This window comes from Camellia sinensis, chromosome 14 (assembly GCF_055761805.1).
Source record: "Camellia sinensis isolate YWXY chromosome 14, ASM5576180v1, whole genome shotgun sequence".
NCBI classification, from domain to species: Eukaryota; Viridiplantae; Streptophyta; class Magnoliopsida; order Ericales; family Theaceae; genus Camellia; species Camellia sinensis.
Window position 1 is genome coordinate 126,396,823 of NC_138974.1, and position 18,747 is coordinate 126,415,569.

At 36.8% G+C, this 18,747-nt stretch overlaps 1 protein-coding gene across 1 annotated transcript; it reads right to left on the reverse strand.

The window, feature by feature from the left end:
- Nucleotides 1–2,352: 2,352 nt before the first annotated feature.
- Nucleotides 2,353–5,874, reverse strand: LOC114323017 (uncharacterized). Its single transcript, XM_028270474.2, has 2 exons — nucleotides 5,140–5,874; nucleotides 2,353–2,952 (listed from the first exon to the last, which is right to left on the reverse strand). Exons 1-2 carry the CDS (start codon nucleotides 5,872–5,874, stop codon nucleotides 2,353–2,355), a joined length of 1,335 nt encoding a protein of 444 aa, XP_028126275.2.
- Between the last annotated feature and the right edge of the window lie 12,873 nt (nucleotides 5,875–18,747).

Here is an 18,747-nt window from a genome sequence, read left to right on the forward strand (position 1 = left end):
TTTCTAGTAATGGCTTCTTATTACTCTCCTTCATTTTCTTCATTATTTTTCTTGAGAAGTCAAACGTATAGATTATCAGGGATAAAATGGAAAGGTAGACTAAGGCCTCGTTTGGCAAGAGGCTATTTTAGTCAATTAGCTAAAAAGTTACTAAATTAGCCAAAAAGCTAACAACCCATACCAAAAAGTCAAAGATTCTCTTTTCTCTCTACTTTTTGCACATCTTTTCGTAATTAGCCAAAAAGTCATCCCAAACATACAAGTTTTTTTTACCTACCTTTTTAGTCAAATAGACAAAAAGTTACTAAATTAGCCTATTCCCAAACGAGGCCAAATTGATTTAAAATAAGATCTCATAGGTATTAAGTTCGCTCCAACGGCCAGGAACTCCCCCCTTTAAATTATCAAAGTGAGAACTATGACAAACCAGATGAGGCCCAACAATACCTATTGTCTACAAGTGGACCGGAGAAAATCTTATTCCTCTATTAAAAGTCCTTGAAGTTTGGACCGACGTTATTCATTATAAATAGAGTAATTACACATGTTTAAAAAAAAATAAAGTAAACTTAAACTTATATTAGATTTTCTTAAGGTTTTAATTTACATAAAACTTAATCTCATTTTTATCAATAATTCATTAGTCATATAGATGAAAGATAATATTTCTTTTTATATATTTATACTAAAATATATATTTTATTTTATTTATTTTACGCTATTTGCATTAGTTCTGGTCACTTCAAACTTATTAAAATGAAAATCAATACAATTATACAGAAACTATTAAATTTATTATATTTTTTTCTTCAAATTTTAGTAGAGATTAGTGTGATTTACCCTTATAAACAAGTAGTATAATGCAGATATGATACTTATTATATCGGGTTAGTTTCCAGTTTCCAGCACTGAAAATTTGGGGGCAAATAAAGAGTAAATCAAATTGAGTTAATTACATTTTCGGTCCTCAAAAAAAGTGATTCGTCTTATTTTACTCTTTAAAGTATTTAGCCCCCTAACATATAAAAATATTTTAATTTAGTCTCTCAATCTAACTCTGTTAATGAATGCTGTTGAAGTCAAGAATTCATGTAAAAATTTACTTAAAAAATTATGTTTTTTAGTCTCTAAACAATGTACTTTGTTATTAATATAGAAACTCACTTTAAAAAATTATATATTTCTAATCCCTAAAATATTTTGTCTCCAAAATTGCACATGTAATCATGAATTTAACCACGTGTATTGATGGTGTTAAGTTGAGGGACTAAATTAAAATAATTTTTATTACACTAACCGCTATTAAGGTTTGAAGAAAAAATACAAGTAGTCTCACAATTTTAGCATAATTACGTTGATCACTCTTTTAATAAAGGTAAAGCGGCTATAACTAATACAAATAGTATGAAAATATAAAGAATTAAAGAAAATTATACATTTTAGTATAAAAAATATGACAATATCGTTTTCATATCCATATAATTAACGAATTATTGATGAAATGTTAAGTGTTATATAAATAAAAATTTAATGGTACCAAATATAATAATGTTAAAACTATAGACTTATTGTATTTTTTTGGAAGCACAAGAGATACAAGTGTAATTTACCCTTTTTGTAAATTAATAATTAAATTGTTATAATTTAAACATTAAAGACAGAAACGACACAAAAATCATATTTTAGTGACTAAAAGATGCAAGGAAACTCCTTCAATACACACGTCCATTATGTTTTAAAAATGAAGTTACGTTAGAAAAATGTGTAATTTTATTTTTGAATTACAAATTGACTTAACTCTATTAAAAATGGGTAAATTATCAATAAGTCATAATAGTTGGATTTAATTTTTATCAAATCCTTTTGAAAATAAATATTAGTAAAATTGTTCCTAAAATTAATTTTTTGTGACGATTTTTTGCATATGTCGCTAAAAATTGACAATTAGTGATTTTTTTATCACAGTTTTTATAAATTGTCGCTAAAATTTACAATTAATAACTTTTTTTTGATGAATTTTTCAAACTGTTGTGAAAATTAAATATTAGTGACTTTTTTTGATGATTTTTTTAAACTGTAACTAAAACTTATAATTACTGACATTTTTTGTGACGAATTTGAAACTGTCGATGAAAATTAACAATTTCTGATATTTTTAAATAGTTTTTGATGAAAATCGCTATTAATTATCATAAAACCTATTAAAGAATAAGTCCATCTATTAGAACCTATACATAAATCCCTCTTAAAATATTATGTAATATTTATCATAACAATACCTAACATGCATCATAAAAATGCATAACATGATGCATATAGCTAAGGGATTTCCAAAATGAAAAAATAACTCATTCATTCAAATTTAACATGGAAGATGGAAAGAAGGAAGCAAGACAGTTGATGATGACTGACCTCATTGAGCTTTGTTGCAAAAGAGATGACCTGAATTTTGAAGATGTGATCAGCAGAGTGATTACCAGTGATCGGACAAGGCGGTAACCCACGGGCAGCCACTCGAGCGTAGTTGGTCAGAATCCGATTCGCAGAAGCATTCTTGATGGATTTAAAGAGGAAAATATGAGGAGCTTCGCAGGGTTCTCTAATGGGAAGCCGAGTGTTGAATATGAAAAATGGTGGCATTACATCCCTAACCCAGGGTTGGAATGTCTCCAGGGGTTTCTGAAGAATGCTTTTAGGGAAAATATTCTCATAAATATGGACAGAATATCCCCATGAAACAGAGAGGGACCAGTTGCTTTCCCTGTGGTAGCATATGGTTTGCTGTAATAATCGAGACTGGTCAACTTTCGCCGCCTTCATCAGGTGGTTTACAGATTGGTGGCGATCCATGGAGGGGAAGTAAGGGTCTACTTTCTCTGGGTGGTGGAGAGAGAGCAGAGGAGCTTCTGGGTGGGATGATAGTAGTCCTGATAAATCTCCAACTAGATCAATCTGCATCCAATTACAGTACACACTTTGTCTTAGTTTGTTATACACTAAAGATTTGACTTCTTAGTTCTAGAATCCCAGACAAACAAACCTAGAAATTGCCCAGAATCTGTACTCAAAATTTAAGATTGAATGTAAACCATTGATATAAAAATCTGACTGAATTTCAAGTTGGGCGAATTATTTTATCATTAGTCATTGTAATTTAAGTAAAGTGTCACTTTAATCCATACGGTATTAATTTAAACAACTTATATCATACATTTTTAATTTTGTTACAATGTGTCCCCTTTGTTATGCATCGTTAAAACTTTAAACCCAAAAAATAGCATATAGTTTCCCCTAAATTTTACATTGGTTCATCTTATTTTGTACATGACATTTTTTTATTTGAAATTTTAATGGTAAGTGACAGAAGAACCATATTGTAACAAAATTGAAAGTGTAGAATTTAAATTATTTAAATTAAAATTGCAAAAATGAAAAATTTTGCTTAAATTAAAGGAGCCAATAGTATAATTTGCCCTTTCAATTTTTTTATTTTTTGTTTTGGTGTCCAGACTTTCGCTTAACTTATACATTGTGAGCTCACGTGTAAAATAAATTTCAGCAATTACACTAACTTTTTGGGAAGACTTTTGTGCTTGAGTTTTGTGTACCTACACATTGTGGTGTTTTAGTATGATTGTAAAAAATTAGTTTTTTTAATTTTTTATATAAAAAAATAGAGATATGATGTGGTAAAAAAAAAGTTAAAAAAAAAAAAAAAAAAAAAAAAGCTAAAAAACCCAATCATCCTAACTTGCTCCATTGTTTCTTAGTTTGTCATGGCAACAGTCCATTATTGGGTTTTACTTAAAGCTTCTCTCCTGTCAATTGTTTGGATTGAAGGATGTTCCTGGCCTATTGTGAGCACACTACAAATTTATTTTAATTATTCAAACTCTTTATATTATGGAGTTTATTAAGAACACTATTTATACAAATAATTATATTGATTAGACATCAATATTCCCATGATTAGATCATAAAATAATACAAAAAACGTGAATGACAATGTCTTGTTTTTGTTTGAAAGTTTTTATGATCCAATGAGATAATTACCACAATTTGATAAACTTAATTTTTTACTTAATTGATTTTTTAATTGATTTTTATAAGATAAACAGTTTAAATTAACGTGCCAACCCACAACAAACAAATTGCAATGTCTATTTCAAATAAATAGACACAAGAGAAGTTAAATCCTTTTGTGATCTTTAAAAGATGAAACGTAAAAGTTAGATTTGCACTTTAGGACAAAATCACAAGACCGATTCCTTGTCTATATATGTGTAAATTATGGCTAAAATTTTAAAAACTAGTTTGATAAAAAAATAAAAAATAAAAACTCATAATTTTTATATGATTTTCTCGTGGGAAAACAATTTTTAAAATTTTGAAATTATTATTAATTTTTTTTTTGTGTTTATTTCATCAAATTAATTTCTATTTTAAAAAAATAAGAGAAAGAGTTTCTATTTTTTTTTTATTTTTTTTTGGGACATCAAAATCCAAATATCATAAATAATATAAAATACTCGAAATTGTATATAGAAATATAAATGCGATTTAGATTTAATCTATATACTACCCACAAGAGAAGATCTTAACAAACAAATTATGAAACTTTCAAAAGAGTAAGGTTAGGAATATCAATATTTTGGTATAAAAATAGGCACCATGCACGGTTTGTTCATTAAATCTTTACGCTTTTTAGACTTATATTTTTAAACAATAAAACGAGGTACTAGCCAAAATCGGCACTATGCTCGGTTTTGAAAAAACTAATCCAAAAACTTTATTTTAAAAATTACCCAAAACTATTTTAAAATTACCCTTAAATAAATAAATAAATAATTTTTAAAGCAAATATCAACTTGTTAAAGAACTTGCTTTGGCAATAATCATGCTTTAGATAATTATGAATCATATAATTTATCAATATATATACATATACATAAAAAAATAATAAATTTGTTTGACCAGTTGTTCTCAAACTATTTGCGAATATAGTACTTTTTTTAAAAAAACATTAAGTATTTTAAAAATTTTCAAAAAACATTCAGAAACACAAAAAACAAAAATACAACATCAAAAGTGAATTATGTGGAGGAATAATTACAAATTAGAAAATAAAAAATGAATTACCTGATGAATGCCCTTTTGAGCATTGAGGTAAACACCAAGATCAGCAAGGCATGACTGCCACATTTGATCAGCAGCAATTATAAATGGATATCTCTTTATGCAATCATCCAACTTTGGTACCAATGCTGCAACTAATGGATAACTAAATACAACCCCAGCTCCCCCAAAACCCATCTCATAAGAATGAATAAAATTTGGCAATGCACTCTCAGAATGTCCTCCAATGTACACATACTTAGTATGATCATACTTATCCAATACTTCAACAATATTGTCAATGAAAAAAATGGAGTCGTCGTCCCCCATCATGTACCATCGCACCCCTTTGTCTCCCTCTCTAAATGTCTCCAAAATCCCGCGCGCAATCCTAACCATCGTTGCATCATGTTTTGTGATTTCTAATATTTTTGTGTTGTCTTCTGAAATGCGATATGGTGGAGAAGATGAGGGCCATGGAAGGAGATCTGCCGGGGGAGGCACATCAAGATAGAGGTATCCGCGTGTGATGTTTGGTTTCCACCATGATTCGATGTAATTCTTTCTGTCTCTCCATCCTCCCACAGAGCCAACAAGTCCGAACACAATGTGGTTAATAGTGGTAGGAGAGGAGGGAGAGACAGTAGTGATGTTTGGCTGTGGAGGAGACACCCATAGGTGCTGGAAGTGAGAGGAAATCAATTCAGATTGGCAACCGGGATGGCTGAAAAGGAAGACGGAGAAGAGGCAAAAGGCCATTCCTATAATACCTAGGGTTTTGCATGGAATTGGATCAGATGAAAATCCAAGTCTTTTTAGGTTTGAACCAGACCTGGAAACAGATAGAGAAGGCATTGTGAAGAAGGGATAAGAATGAATCTAGAAATTAGAACACTCAAAATTTAGATATGGTGATGTGAAACATTGTCAGGTGAAATTTAAATTATGTCCTAGGTTTGGAAAGACTCTTCCTAGCATTGCATGGTTTTTATTTTTTTAGTTTGCTTCTTTCTAGTTTCTAAGGTAATATGTTATTGCCATTATTTATAAGTGTTAAGGAAACCAAAAAAGAAAAAAAAAAAAAAACAAACAATAAGCAAAAAAAAAAAAAAAAGATTAATTAAATAAATAGTCCCCTAAATATGTGTCTAATTGCACTTTAATCCCCAAAAGGGAAACGTTGTCTGATGAAATTTAGGCTTCGTTTGAGAACAGACTAATTTAGTAACTTTTTGGCTATTTGACTAAAATATGAGCTAAAAAAAACTTGTACGTTTGGGATGAATTTTTGACTTTTTACGAAAAGATGTACAAAAAGTAAAAAGAAAAGAGAATATTTGACTTTTTGGTATAGATTGTTAATTTTTTGACCTTTTTAGTAATTTTTTAATTTTTTAATTAAATGGACTGATTCCCAAACGAGGCCTTAAATCATGATTCATGTCCTACTTTTGGAAAGACTCCTAGTACTGCATGGTTTTATTTTTTAGGTTGTTTCTCTCCGTTTTCTGATTCACGTGACATGTGATTGCCTTCATAACTTACCAAATGTTAAGAAGTCAAAAAATAAAAAATAGTAATAATTAATTATGCGAATAGTCCCCAAAGTATGTCTAATTGCACTTTTAACCCCCAAAATTGAAAACATTGTCAAGTGAATTGTAAATCAGATCCTAAGGTTTGGAAGGACTGCTTCTAGTATTGCATGGCTTTATTTTTTAGTTTGCTTCATTCTTTTTTCTGATTCAGGTGACATGTGATTGCCTTTATCTTACGAAATGTTAAAAAAAACTGAAAAACCAATAAATAAAAAAATAAACAAAAAAAGATTAACTACACAAATAGTTCCCAAAGTATATATGCGTTTAATTACAATTTAGTCTCCAATATGTTAGTAGTTTCACTTTGTTCTTGTAGACGCCCCACTTTTGACTACCCGCGAGACTCAGACCCTCGGTTTGGTGCACTCAATGATGAAAGTTGAATTGTGAATTCGTAGTGATTCGAAATTAATCAGGCTCCCGAAATAACCTCAAATCTTCAACATTTACCTTGTTTGAACCTGTGAGCTTTATTTTTGGACCTTTTCCCTCCATGAGCAGAGTTTGAGCCAAAAAAATAGGGGAGGCCATCAAAGCCCAGCTGTGCATTGGTAATGCCTGGCCGTGGCTATGAATGGCCGACCGGCCTTCAATGGCGATTATAGACACCCCATTTTTGACCGTCCTCAAGACTTGGACGTTATCGTTTGAATACTCGATGATCATTCATACTCGTGTTCGTTTTGAGTTCTTGAAGGTATCGGCTACGCGCCTTGCCTTAGGATATCTCAACTTGTTTCTTTTGTGCTTGGTTGTGGACCAAGGACTTGTGGTTTTTGCTTCTGAAGGAAGATGGTGGCTTGTTGGCCATCCCTACAACCCATTGGCTAAGGCTTTGTGCCATCGGCCTTGTTTTCTTGCCATCGGTCATAAGTGGTGGCCGATTGGCACTCTTTTTGGTCGATCGGCACTCTTTTTGGTCGATCAACCAGATTTCTTGGCCGAGACCTTTCCACTTGCTTTTGTAGATATATTTGTGCCAGCTGTGACAGTTGGTAAGCACAGATCTCATCCTCCATACACGTGTATGGAGGGATTGAATCATGACTCAAGCTTGTTCAACAAGCTTGAGAATTGAATTTCTATAAGAAGGGAGACCCCTCTCCCTTTCCAGAGGTTCTAAAAAGTTGATATACAAAACATATATATATATATATATCTATATTTTATCTCTCTCTCTCTATATTTCCCCTAGTTTGTGCTCAAAAGTGTATTTTCTTCATACTTTTGCACTAAGGCACCTACCAGAACACTATCCTTTTGTTGTTGAGGTACTTAGGAGCTGGTGTTAGTGTTTTTGGACTGGTTTTGGTTAGAAAAGAGTGCTGGAGTTGTGTTCTTGAAAGTGTTCTTCAAGGGTAAGTCTACTAGCCTTTAAACCCTTGTTTTGGTTTAAGCTTTTGGACCTATTTGCATGTTGATTTAAACTTAACTTTCTACTATAAAAAGTTCTGATTTTTCATGCTTGTAATGTTTGTTTAAGGCCACTTTTGTGTTGGGGGTTGTCTACCCCCTCTTAGGCCTTGTTTGGTCTTATTCTTGTGCCTTCCTTTTAAGCTACTGGGACCACCTTGTTCTGGCCTTCTCACCAGTGAAATCTAAAGGATTTTTAGTGGTGGAAATGGTGTTTTGAGGTCCCAAATAGGAGAGGGTCATCCGCTCTCCTTATGTCTCATATGCTTGTATTGATGGCTCATAAAAGTAACATGTTTGTTAAGCTTGTTTTGGCTCCATCTTAGCATGTGTTAGACCTTATTTCAGCATGATATACCTCGATCTAAGGTTGGTTTGATAGCCACTTTCATGCACCATGCACTTGTAGTGCAATCCTCTCTATTGCCTTAACATGTGTCTTGTGCTTGGATCATCATTCTTGCATGTTTTGGCTCAACTCAAAGAAGCTTTCTCTCATGTTTTACAATGCTTGAGCTCTGTTTGGTGTTGTTTTAGTCATGTATGCATCGCTTTGTATAGCCATAGTGTATTCTAGCTTGTTAGCTTTGAGCGTCCAAGTCACTAGCATGCATTGCTTAGACCATTTTCATGATTTGGTATCATTTCATATGTGATTTCAGTCCATATAGTGTGGTCATGCACTCACATTTGTCACATTTTCCATGCATTGGAAGGCTTGTGTTTTAAGCCTTGAACATGAGCCATTATGCATGTCTTATTGCTTAAGCTTTTGGGATGCCATCTGTAGACACCCCATTTTTGACCGCCCTCAAGACTTGAACGTCACCGTTTGAACACTCAGTGATCATCCATGTTTGTGTTCGTCCTGAGTTCTCGGAGGTCTCGGCCACGCGCCTTGCCTTAAGACCTCTCGACTTGCCTGTTTTGTGTTTGGTTTTACACTAAACACTTGTTGTTTTGCTTCTAAGGGTGAGAAATGGCTTGTTGGCCATTCCCACACCTCATCGGCCATGGCTTGAGGCCACTGGCCCCGTTTAGTTGCTACCGGCCATTGGTTATGGCCGGTCGGCACTCTTTATAGTCGGCCGACCATTGTTTTGGTCAATTTGTCTTTTTTGGCTGGCCGATCACTGTTCATCTGCTTTTGACAGATATTTTATGCCAGCTGTGATAGCTGGCATCCACAATGCACCCCCTCCATACACGCGTGTGGGGGGTTTTCTCTCTTGGTTAGCTTGTTTTGTAAGCTTTGCAAGAGCGAATCTCTATAAAGGGAGGGCTTCTCCCCCCTCCTCAAAGGTTCCAAAAAGTTCCAGAGCTCTGATATTAGGGTTAGAGGATTGTGTATCTATTCTATCTCTATATCTCCTTCTCCTTCCATTTTGTGTGTGTTTAAGGTGTTTTGTTCATAGTTTTGCATACAAACATCTAGTGCTACACTTTTCTTTAGCTACTGAGGTACTAAGGAGTTATTTTCAGAGTTCTTGAGTTGATTTAAGCTTGGAGAGGCTGCTGGAGCATTGTTCTTGAAAGAGGTCTTCAAGGGTAAGAACTTTACCCCTTTATTCCTCATTTTTGCATAGGCTTTTAGTCACCATTGAATCTATTTTTAAGCTTAGTGTGTAACTAGTAAAAGTTCTATTTTTACTTACTTTTGATAGTTGTTTAAGGTCTTTTTGAGGTTTGGGGTTGTTTGACCCCTCTTAGGCCTTGTTTGGCTTCATTTTTGTGCACTTTTGGTGAGCTCTGGGACCACCTTGTGTTGGCCTCCTCACCACTGAAATCCCTGTGGTGGGGATGGTGTTTTGAGGTCCTAAGAAGGAGAGGGCCATCCCCTCTCCTTGTTGTCTTCAATACTTGCCATTTTAGCCTTATGTGTGAGCACCTTTCTTAAGTTCATGTTGGCCATATTTTAGCTGGTATTTGTGGTTATTTTGCCATATTATATCTCTGTTTCAAGTTGGTTTAGACACACCATGCATGCTTTGCATACTTGTCTTGTAATGTTATGAAATTTCCTTAACATGCTTTGTGTTTTAAGCCTTGTTTTTAGCATGATTTTGGCTTAGCCTTGTGATGATTTTATGCATGTTTTGATGTGCTTGAGGTCTGATTTTGGTCATTTGGGTCATCCATGACTTTCTTTGTATAGCTACCTTGCAATCCCCCTTTGTGGGCCTTGAGTGTTGGATCCTCTAGCATGCTCTACTTGCATCATTTTAGTGGTTTAGCACCATTAGTTATGTCATTTCAGTCCATATAGTATGCTTGTATACTTGCATTTATGGCTCCTTTGATGTTTCAAGAGGTTTGTGTTTTATGCTCCATGTTTGGGTCATCATGCATGCCTTTAGACTTAGGCCGTTTAGATGCCATCTAGGTGTGTCTTTGACCTTGTTTTGGTCTGCTTTAGGACTGTTTTGAGTCTTTTTGTCCCTTTGAGGCTGGCCTTGTACGACCATGGTTTAAGCCCCTTTGATAGCTTTGAGCCTTGGACCTTGGTTGCATGCTTTGATTGCTTTGTTTAGTTGGTTTGGCATCATCCTTAACATGATTTTCAGAGTTTGCCATGGTTGTCATTGGTCCGTGATCATCTCCTTTTAAATGTGCTTAAAAGTCCCCTCTTTGTGCTTAAGTGTTGGACCATGTTCGCATGCATGTTTGTATGTAAATTTGCCTTCATTTCCATAGCATTTTGGCTACTTATTTAGACATGGCTGAGGCTTCTCCATATTAGTTTAAGTCCACCATTTGCATGTTGTTCAAATGTTGTTACACTGCTTCATGCTTGCATGTTTTGGTTGCATAGTGTTTTGCATGCTCATTGCTTGCATTATTGATACATGTTTAGCTATATTGCATTTTGTTGCATTGCTTGAGCTATATGGCATGTTGTTGCATGCTTAGGTTGTAATGAATTTGGCATGCATTCTCTCTTTTAGTTGCCTAACATGTTGTTGCATGTTTTTCCATTGATATGTTGTTACATGCTTTCATGTGTGCATGTTTGCCCTCATGTTCATATCGCATGCTTAGCTTGCATGCTCAGGTTGCATTTTGCACGCATGCCTTGCCTCATGAATTGATTGTGATAGAGGTTGGGCCTATTGCTTGTCTTGGTTTGCATTTCGTTTGACACCAAAATGCACAACTTGATTTCTTGGGCCATCATGCATCGAAATGCGTGATTGGTGGCCTGAGGGTCGAGGGCCATCCTCCTTTGAGTCATGAACATGATAAGGAGTGTGGTGGTGCAAACATTTACTTTGAAATGCATTGCCATGCCTTGTTTGCCCTCTGCTGCTGTCAAAGCAGGATTCTGCAGGAAGATATGGTCTACCGACCATTCTCAGTGTCGGCCGACTAAATATCTTTGACCGAGAGCCATGCCAATGGTCGATGACCACCTTCCCATGGCCGGTGACCATTCATCATGGCTGGTGGCATCCCACGGTGTTCATAGAGTGTTCCTTGGGATTTGTGCAATTTTCAGAGGCATAAAACAGTGAAAATAGAGGCAGCTTGTGCATGGTGGTGGATTTCCGAGCGGAGCCGAGCACGCATGCATTGGACCCTCTTCCCGTGGCTGTTTTACCGCTTTATTAGCTTAGTTAATTGGCTTAACTAGTTAAGTGGTCTGTAATTAACTAATTAGTTTGTTAGTTGATTAATTTGTATTATTTATTCGGTCTCTCCGAGAGAGAGCATAACTGTGTAATAAGTGTGGGTGCATGTGTGCATGTCTTCCAACCCCCACTTCTTTCTCCCTTTTACTTACTTGCTTTTGATGGTTAGTATTAGGGCATATTTTTATTAGTATCCTTATGCTATGAATGTGTGCATTCATTCATCAGTGTTGCTTGCACCGGGCTCGGCGCATCATACTAACTGCATAGTATTTCAAATCTAATTTGAATACATGTTATCTGTTGCATTTCACATGCCATCCATAGATTAGCCGAGCCTATTCTAGCTGCATTTTGCCTGCGATGCATTAGCCATCTTAACATGGACTTGGATCATACGTTTGATTACTAACATGTTCCTTGATTTAGCTTGGAGTACTAGGTGAGTGTTTATGCTTTAGCATCTCGCATGAGTGTGAATGTTGACATGAAAGCATACTTTCCATGAGGCTAATTGCTTAGTTGATTTACTGCCTGAATGCCTGTGGGTGAAGGTTGGATTGTTTGAATTGAAATAATTCATCAAAATTCGTATTTTAGCCTACTTGCGAGTAGCAAACCTCAAATCATTTCCAAACAATGGATATGCGATGCTTTGTTCCAAATTAGACGATCTAGTCAAGACCGATGAATCATCAAAGAGTCCAAATCCGGCAAATCATTTTTTAGAAAATAGATTTTTTAGAAAGAAGTGCCAAACATGGACTGCTTCGTTAGATACAGAGTCGCCACCTAAATATTTTTTATGGGAGAATTTAGGAAACCCTGACTCGTTTGCCTAAGGCCACGTGTCTGTCATCACCAAAGTTGCCTCGGCTCGGAAACTTGGGTACGATTGGGGAAGGTCAGCTATGAGCACCCCCGCTCGCCCGATCAAAGATCGGCCGTTACTAACCATGATATCTAGTTTTGAAAACATTATGCATTCTTATTCCGATTAATTAGCTAATCTTACTATGTGATGCGCACAATACAAAAGTATAGACTAGATCGTCTAATTTGGAACAAAGCATCGCATATCCATTGTTTGGAAATGATTTGAGGTTTGCTACTCGCAAGGAGGCTAAAATACGGATTTCGATGAATTATTCCAATTCAAACAATCCAACCTTCACCCACAGGCATTCAGGCAGTAAATCAACTAAGCAGTTAGCCTCATGGAAAACATGCTTTCATGTCAACATTCACACTCATGCGAGATGCTAAAGCATAAACACTCACCTAGTACTCCAAGCCAAATCAAGGAATATGTTAGTAATCAAATGTATGATCCAAGTCCATGCTAAGATGGCTAATGCATCGCAGGAAAAATGCAGCTAGAATAGGCTCGACTAATCTATGGATGGCATGTGAAATGCAACAGATAACATGTATTCAAGTTAGATTTGAAATACTATGCAATTAGTATGATGCGCCGAGCCCGGTGCATGCAATACTGATGAATGAATGCACACATGCATAGCATAAGGATGCTAATTAAAATATGCCCTAATACTAACCATCAAAAGCAGGTAAGTAAAAAGGAGAAAGAAGTGGGGGTTGGAAGACATGTACACACGCACCCACACTTATTACACAGTTATGCTCTCTCTCGGAGAGACCGAATAAATAATACAAATTAATCAACTAACAAGCTAATTAGTTAATTACAGACCACTTAACTAGTTAAGCCAATTAACTAAGCTAATAAAGCGGTAAAACAGGCTCGGGAAGAGGGTCCAATGCATGCGTGCTCGGCTCCGCTCGGAAATCCACCACCATGCACAAGCTGCCTCTATTTTCACTATTTTTTGCCTCTGAAAATTGTACAAATCCCAAGGAACAATCTATGAACACCGTGGGATGCCACCGGCCATGAGGAATGGTCATCGGCCATGGAAAAGTGGTCATCGACCATTGGCATGGCTCTCGGCCAAAGATATTTAGTCGGCCGGCACTGAAAATGGTCGGTCGACCATATCTTCCTGCAAAATCCTGCTTTGACAGCAACAGAGGGCAAACAAGGCATGGCAATGCATTTCAAAGCAAATGTTTGCACCACCACACTCCTTATCATGTTCATGACTCAAAGGAGGATGGCCCTCGACCCTCGGGCCACTAATTACGTATTTCAATGCATGATGGCCCAAGAAATCAAGTTGTGCATTTTGGTATCAAATGAAATGCAAACCAAAACAAACAATAGGCCCAACCTCTATCACAATCAATTCAAGAGGCAAGGCATGCATGCAAAATGCAACTTAAGCATGCAAGCTAAGTATGCAATATGAGCGTGCAAGCAAGTAATGAGCACTAGGCACACAACCTAAGCAAACAAGCATGCTAGACATGTAACAATAATGCTAATGATCAACATGCAACAACATGTGAAGGGGACTTAGCATAGGAACATGTAAAGCAACTTAACACAAGATGCATGCCAAATGCAACACCACTTGAACATGCAACAACGTGCCAATAATAGACCAAGCATGTGACAACATGCCTATGGGCCAAGTATGTGACAACATGCAAGGCAAATGTACACACAAGCATTCATGCACACATGGTCCAAAACTTGAGCATGAAGGAGTAACTTTTAAGCCAAAAATAGTGGCTAATATGCTAAGCACATGAAAGCTGATGTACATACAAACATGTATGCAAACATGGTCCAATACTTAAGCATAGAAAGGGGACTTTTAAGCACACTTAAAAGGAGATGATCATGGACTAATGACAAACATGGCAAACTCTGAAAATCATGTTAAGGATGGTGCCAAACCAACTAAACAAAGCAATCAAAGCATGCAACCAAGGTCCAAGGCTCAAAGCTATCAAAGGGGCTTAAACCATGGCCGTACAAGGCCATCCTCAAAGGGACAAAAGGACTCAAAACAGTCCTAAAACAGACCAAAACAAGGTCAAAGACACACCTAGATGGCATCTAAATGGCCTAAGTCTAAAGGCATGCATGAAGACCCAAACATGGAGCATAAAACACAAACCTCTTGAAACATCAAAGGAGCCATAAATGCAAGTATACAAGCATACTATATGGACTGAAATGACATAACTAATGGTGCCAAACCACTGAAATGATGCAAGTAGAGCATGCTAGAGGATCCAACACTCAAGGCCTACAAAGGGGGATTGCATGGTAGCTATACAAAGCAAGTCATGGATGACCCAAATGACCAAAATCAGACCTCAAGAACATCAAAACATGCATAAAAGCTTCACAAGGCTAAGCCAAAATCATGCTAAAAACAAGGCTCAAAGCACAAAGCATGTTAAGGCAATTTCATGGCATTACATGACAAGTATGCAAAGGATGCATGCTGTGTCTAAACCAACTTGAAATAAAGATATAACATGGCAAAACAACCACAAATACTAGCTAAGACATAGCCAACATGAACTTAAGAAAGGTGCTCACACATGAGGCTAAAATGGCAAGTATTGAAGACAACAAGGAGAGGAGGTGGCCCTCTCCTTCTTAGGACCTCAAAACACCATCCCCACCACTGAAATTCCTTTGGATTTCAGTGGTGAGGAGGCCAACACAAGGTGGTGCCGGAGCTCACCAAAAGTGCACAAAAATGAGGCCAAACAAGGCCTAAGAGGGGTCAAACAACCCCAAACCTCAAAGAGACCTTAAACAACTATCAAAAGCAAGTAAAAATAGAACGTTTACTAGTTATACACTAAGCTTAAAAATAGATTCAAGGATGGCCAAAAGCCTATGCAAAAATGGAGAATAAAGGGGTAAAGTTCTTACCCTTGAAGACCTCTTTCAAAAACAATGCTCCAGTAGCCTCTCCAAGCTTAAAGAAACTCACGAACTCTGAAAATAACTCTTAGTACCTCAGTAGCTAAAGGAAAGTGTAGCACTAGGTGTTTGTATGCAAAACTATGAACAAAACACCTTAAACACACACAAAATGGAAGGAGAAGGAGATATAGAGATAAAATAGATACACAATCCTCTAACCCTAATCTCAGAGCTTTAGAACCTTTTGGAACCTTTGAGGAGGGAGGAGAAGCCCTCCCTTTATAGAGATTCACTCTTGCAAAGCTTACAAAACAAGCTAAGCAAGAGGAAAATCCCTCTATATACACGTGTATAGAGGGGGTACATTGTGGATGCCAGCTATCACAGCTGGCATAAAATATCAGTCAAAAGCAGATGAACAGTGATCGGCTAGCCAAAAAAGACAAATTGACTAAAATAATGGTTGGCCGACCATAAAGAGTGCAGACCGGCCATAACCATTGGCCGGTAGCAACTAAACAGGGCCGGTGGCCTCAAGCCATGGCCGGTGAGGTGTGAGTATGGCCAACGAGCTATTTCACACCCTCAGAAGCAAAACAACAAGTATTTGGTTCAAAACCAAACACAAAACAGGCAAGTCGAGAGGTCTTGAGGCAAGGTGCGTGGCCGAGACCTCCGAGAACTCAGGACGAACACAAACATGGATGATCACCGAGTGTTCAAACAGTGACGTCCAAGTCTTGAGGACGGTGAAAAATGGGGTGTCTACACCATCTCAGTGGATTTTTGGGCTTATTCTTGCATGCCATAACTCTGGTTTTTATTGGTTAAGTCATGCCGTGCTTGGTCTTGGTAGGTGTAGTGTAACCCTCTTTATTGGCCTTGTATGCATCATGCCTTATGCCCTTCATGTTGGCTTGTTTTAGCTTTGGCCCATGCATGTTTTAAACTCATTTTGGCATGATCTAGGACTGTTTTGGTTGTTCTTGGCCCTTTGGGGTTTGATTCATGTGGCTTTGGTACAATTTCCTATGCTAGTTTCAAGCTTTGAGCTTTATTGCATGCCATACTTGTCTTGCTTGGTTGATTTGGCATCATTCCATACTTAATTTCAGAGCTAATAGTGTTGTCACATGTCCATGCTTGTCACTCTTTCCATGCTTTGAGGGTTGCCCTCTTATGCCTTAATTCTTGAGCCAATTGGCATGCATGCTTGTCTTGCGTTTCTTGTCTTCACTTCGACATTTTGGCCACTATTTTGGGCATGACTGAGGTCTGTCCATATCCAGTTTAAGTCCATCTTGCATGCTTGTTTGCATTACATGTTGTTCGCGTACTTTTTGTTTACATGGTTGTTGGCATGCTCATGTTATATTGGCTTGGTTTGCTTGCTTAGGTTGCATTGCATTAAGTTGGCATGCCTTTGGCTTTGATAAGTCAATCATGCATTGCATTGCATTGCATTTTGTTTGGATATAGTGTTAGTCCAAATGCGAGGAACAAGGGACGTTTCATACTTGAAGTGATGAAACGTGCCTCAATCCTTGGCCGCCGACCCTCTTCATGCATGATAGAGGTTAAGGCATTTATGTGTTTTTGTGTATTCATGTGACATTGATTTGTGCAACTCGGCCTCTTTGGCCATCATGCATTAGAATGCGTGATTGATGGCTCGAAGGCCGAGCACTACACACCTTTAAGCCTTAGACATGATAAGGCGTGTAGTTGCACACACATTTTCTTGCAAATACATTGCCTTGCCTCTGTTTGTGCTCTGTTGCAGCAAAAAGGAGAGTTTGCAGGAAGTAGTGGCCGATCGGCTATACAGTGTGCTGATCGGCTATCAATAATTGGCCGATAGCCTTGAAATTGGTCGATGACCCTTATTATTTGGCTGATGGCCATACCTCTTGGCCGATGACTTTTCAGCATATCCATGAGGTGGATCAGGAGTACTTTGAAGGTTGGCACAGTTTTCAAGGGTCTAAAGCAGTGTAAACAGAGGCAACATGAGGCACGATAGTGAATTTCCGAGCGAAGCCGACCGAGCATGCATCTCTTCATCGCCTGCGAGGCCATTTCAGTATTCATGATTAGTTCGTGTAATTTAATCATTTGATTGGTTTTGTAATATTCATTTAGCTTAGTGTAGCTATTTGTTTCAATTTGGATTGTAATAATTAATTAGCTTTGCTTGTTAGTTAGCTTTTCGATTTGTAATTAATTAGTTAATGTGTTAGCTAATTTAATTCATCATTGTAAATTCTTAATTCGCTTAGCTTAGCAAGTATTCAATTTGATTATGTAATGATTAGTCTAATTAGATTAGTTACAATAGCTTAGTGTAGCTAGCTTGTATTATTCATTCGGACGCTCCGTCAAGAGGGCGAATTTTGTAATAAGTGTGCGTGAGTGTGTGAATGTCTTCCAACCCCATGTCTTTCTCCTTTTTACTTAACCGCTTATGATGGTTAGTTTTAGGTCATGTTTCAATTAGCATCCTTATGCTTCGCATGCGTGCAACACTCATCTGTCTTGCATGCACCGGGCTCAGCGCATCATACAAACTGCATTGTATTTCAATACATTTTCTTGAATACGTGTTCAACAGCATGTTATCAAGTTGCATCTCATATGCCATCTTAGAATAGCCGAGCCTATTTCTAATTGCATTTTGCATGTGTTGCATTAGGCATCTTAACATGAACTAGGATCATGCATGATTTCTAACTAGTTGTTGTTTTGGCTCGAAGTACACTATAAGTGTTTATGCTTTAGCATCCCTGCATGTGTGTTATTGATTGCCATGACAGCATGCTTGCCACGAGGCTATTTGCTTAAATGATATAACTACCTGAATGCCTGTAGATGAAGGTTGGATTGCTTGAATTGGAACAATTCATTGAAATGCGAGTTTTAAACCCATTTGAGAGTGGCAAAATCATGTTTTCTAAGCCCACTTGAGGGTGGCAAATCCACGTCTTAGCCTACTTGCAAGTAGTACCTTCAAACCATTTTCAAACAAACATGAGATGTTTTGTTCCAATTTAGACGATCTAGTCTATACTTGTATGCTGTTCGCATCACGTAGTAAGCTAGCTAATAAACCGAAATAAGAACACATGTATTTTTAAAAACAAAATATCATGCTTAGTACAGGCCGATCTTTGATCGG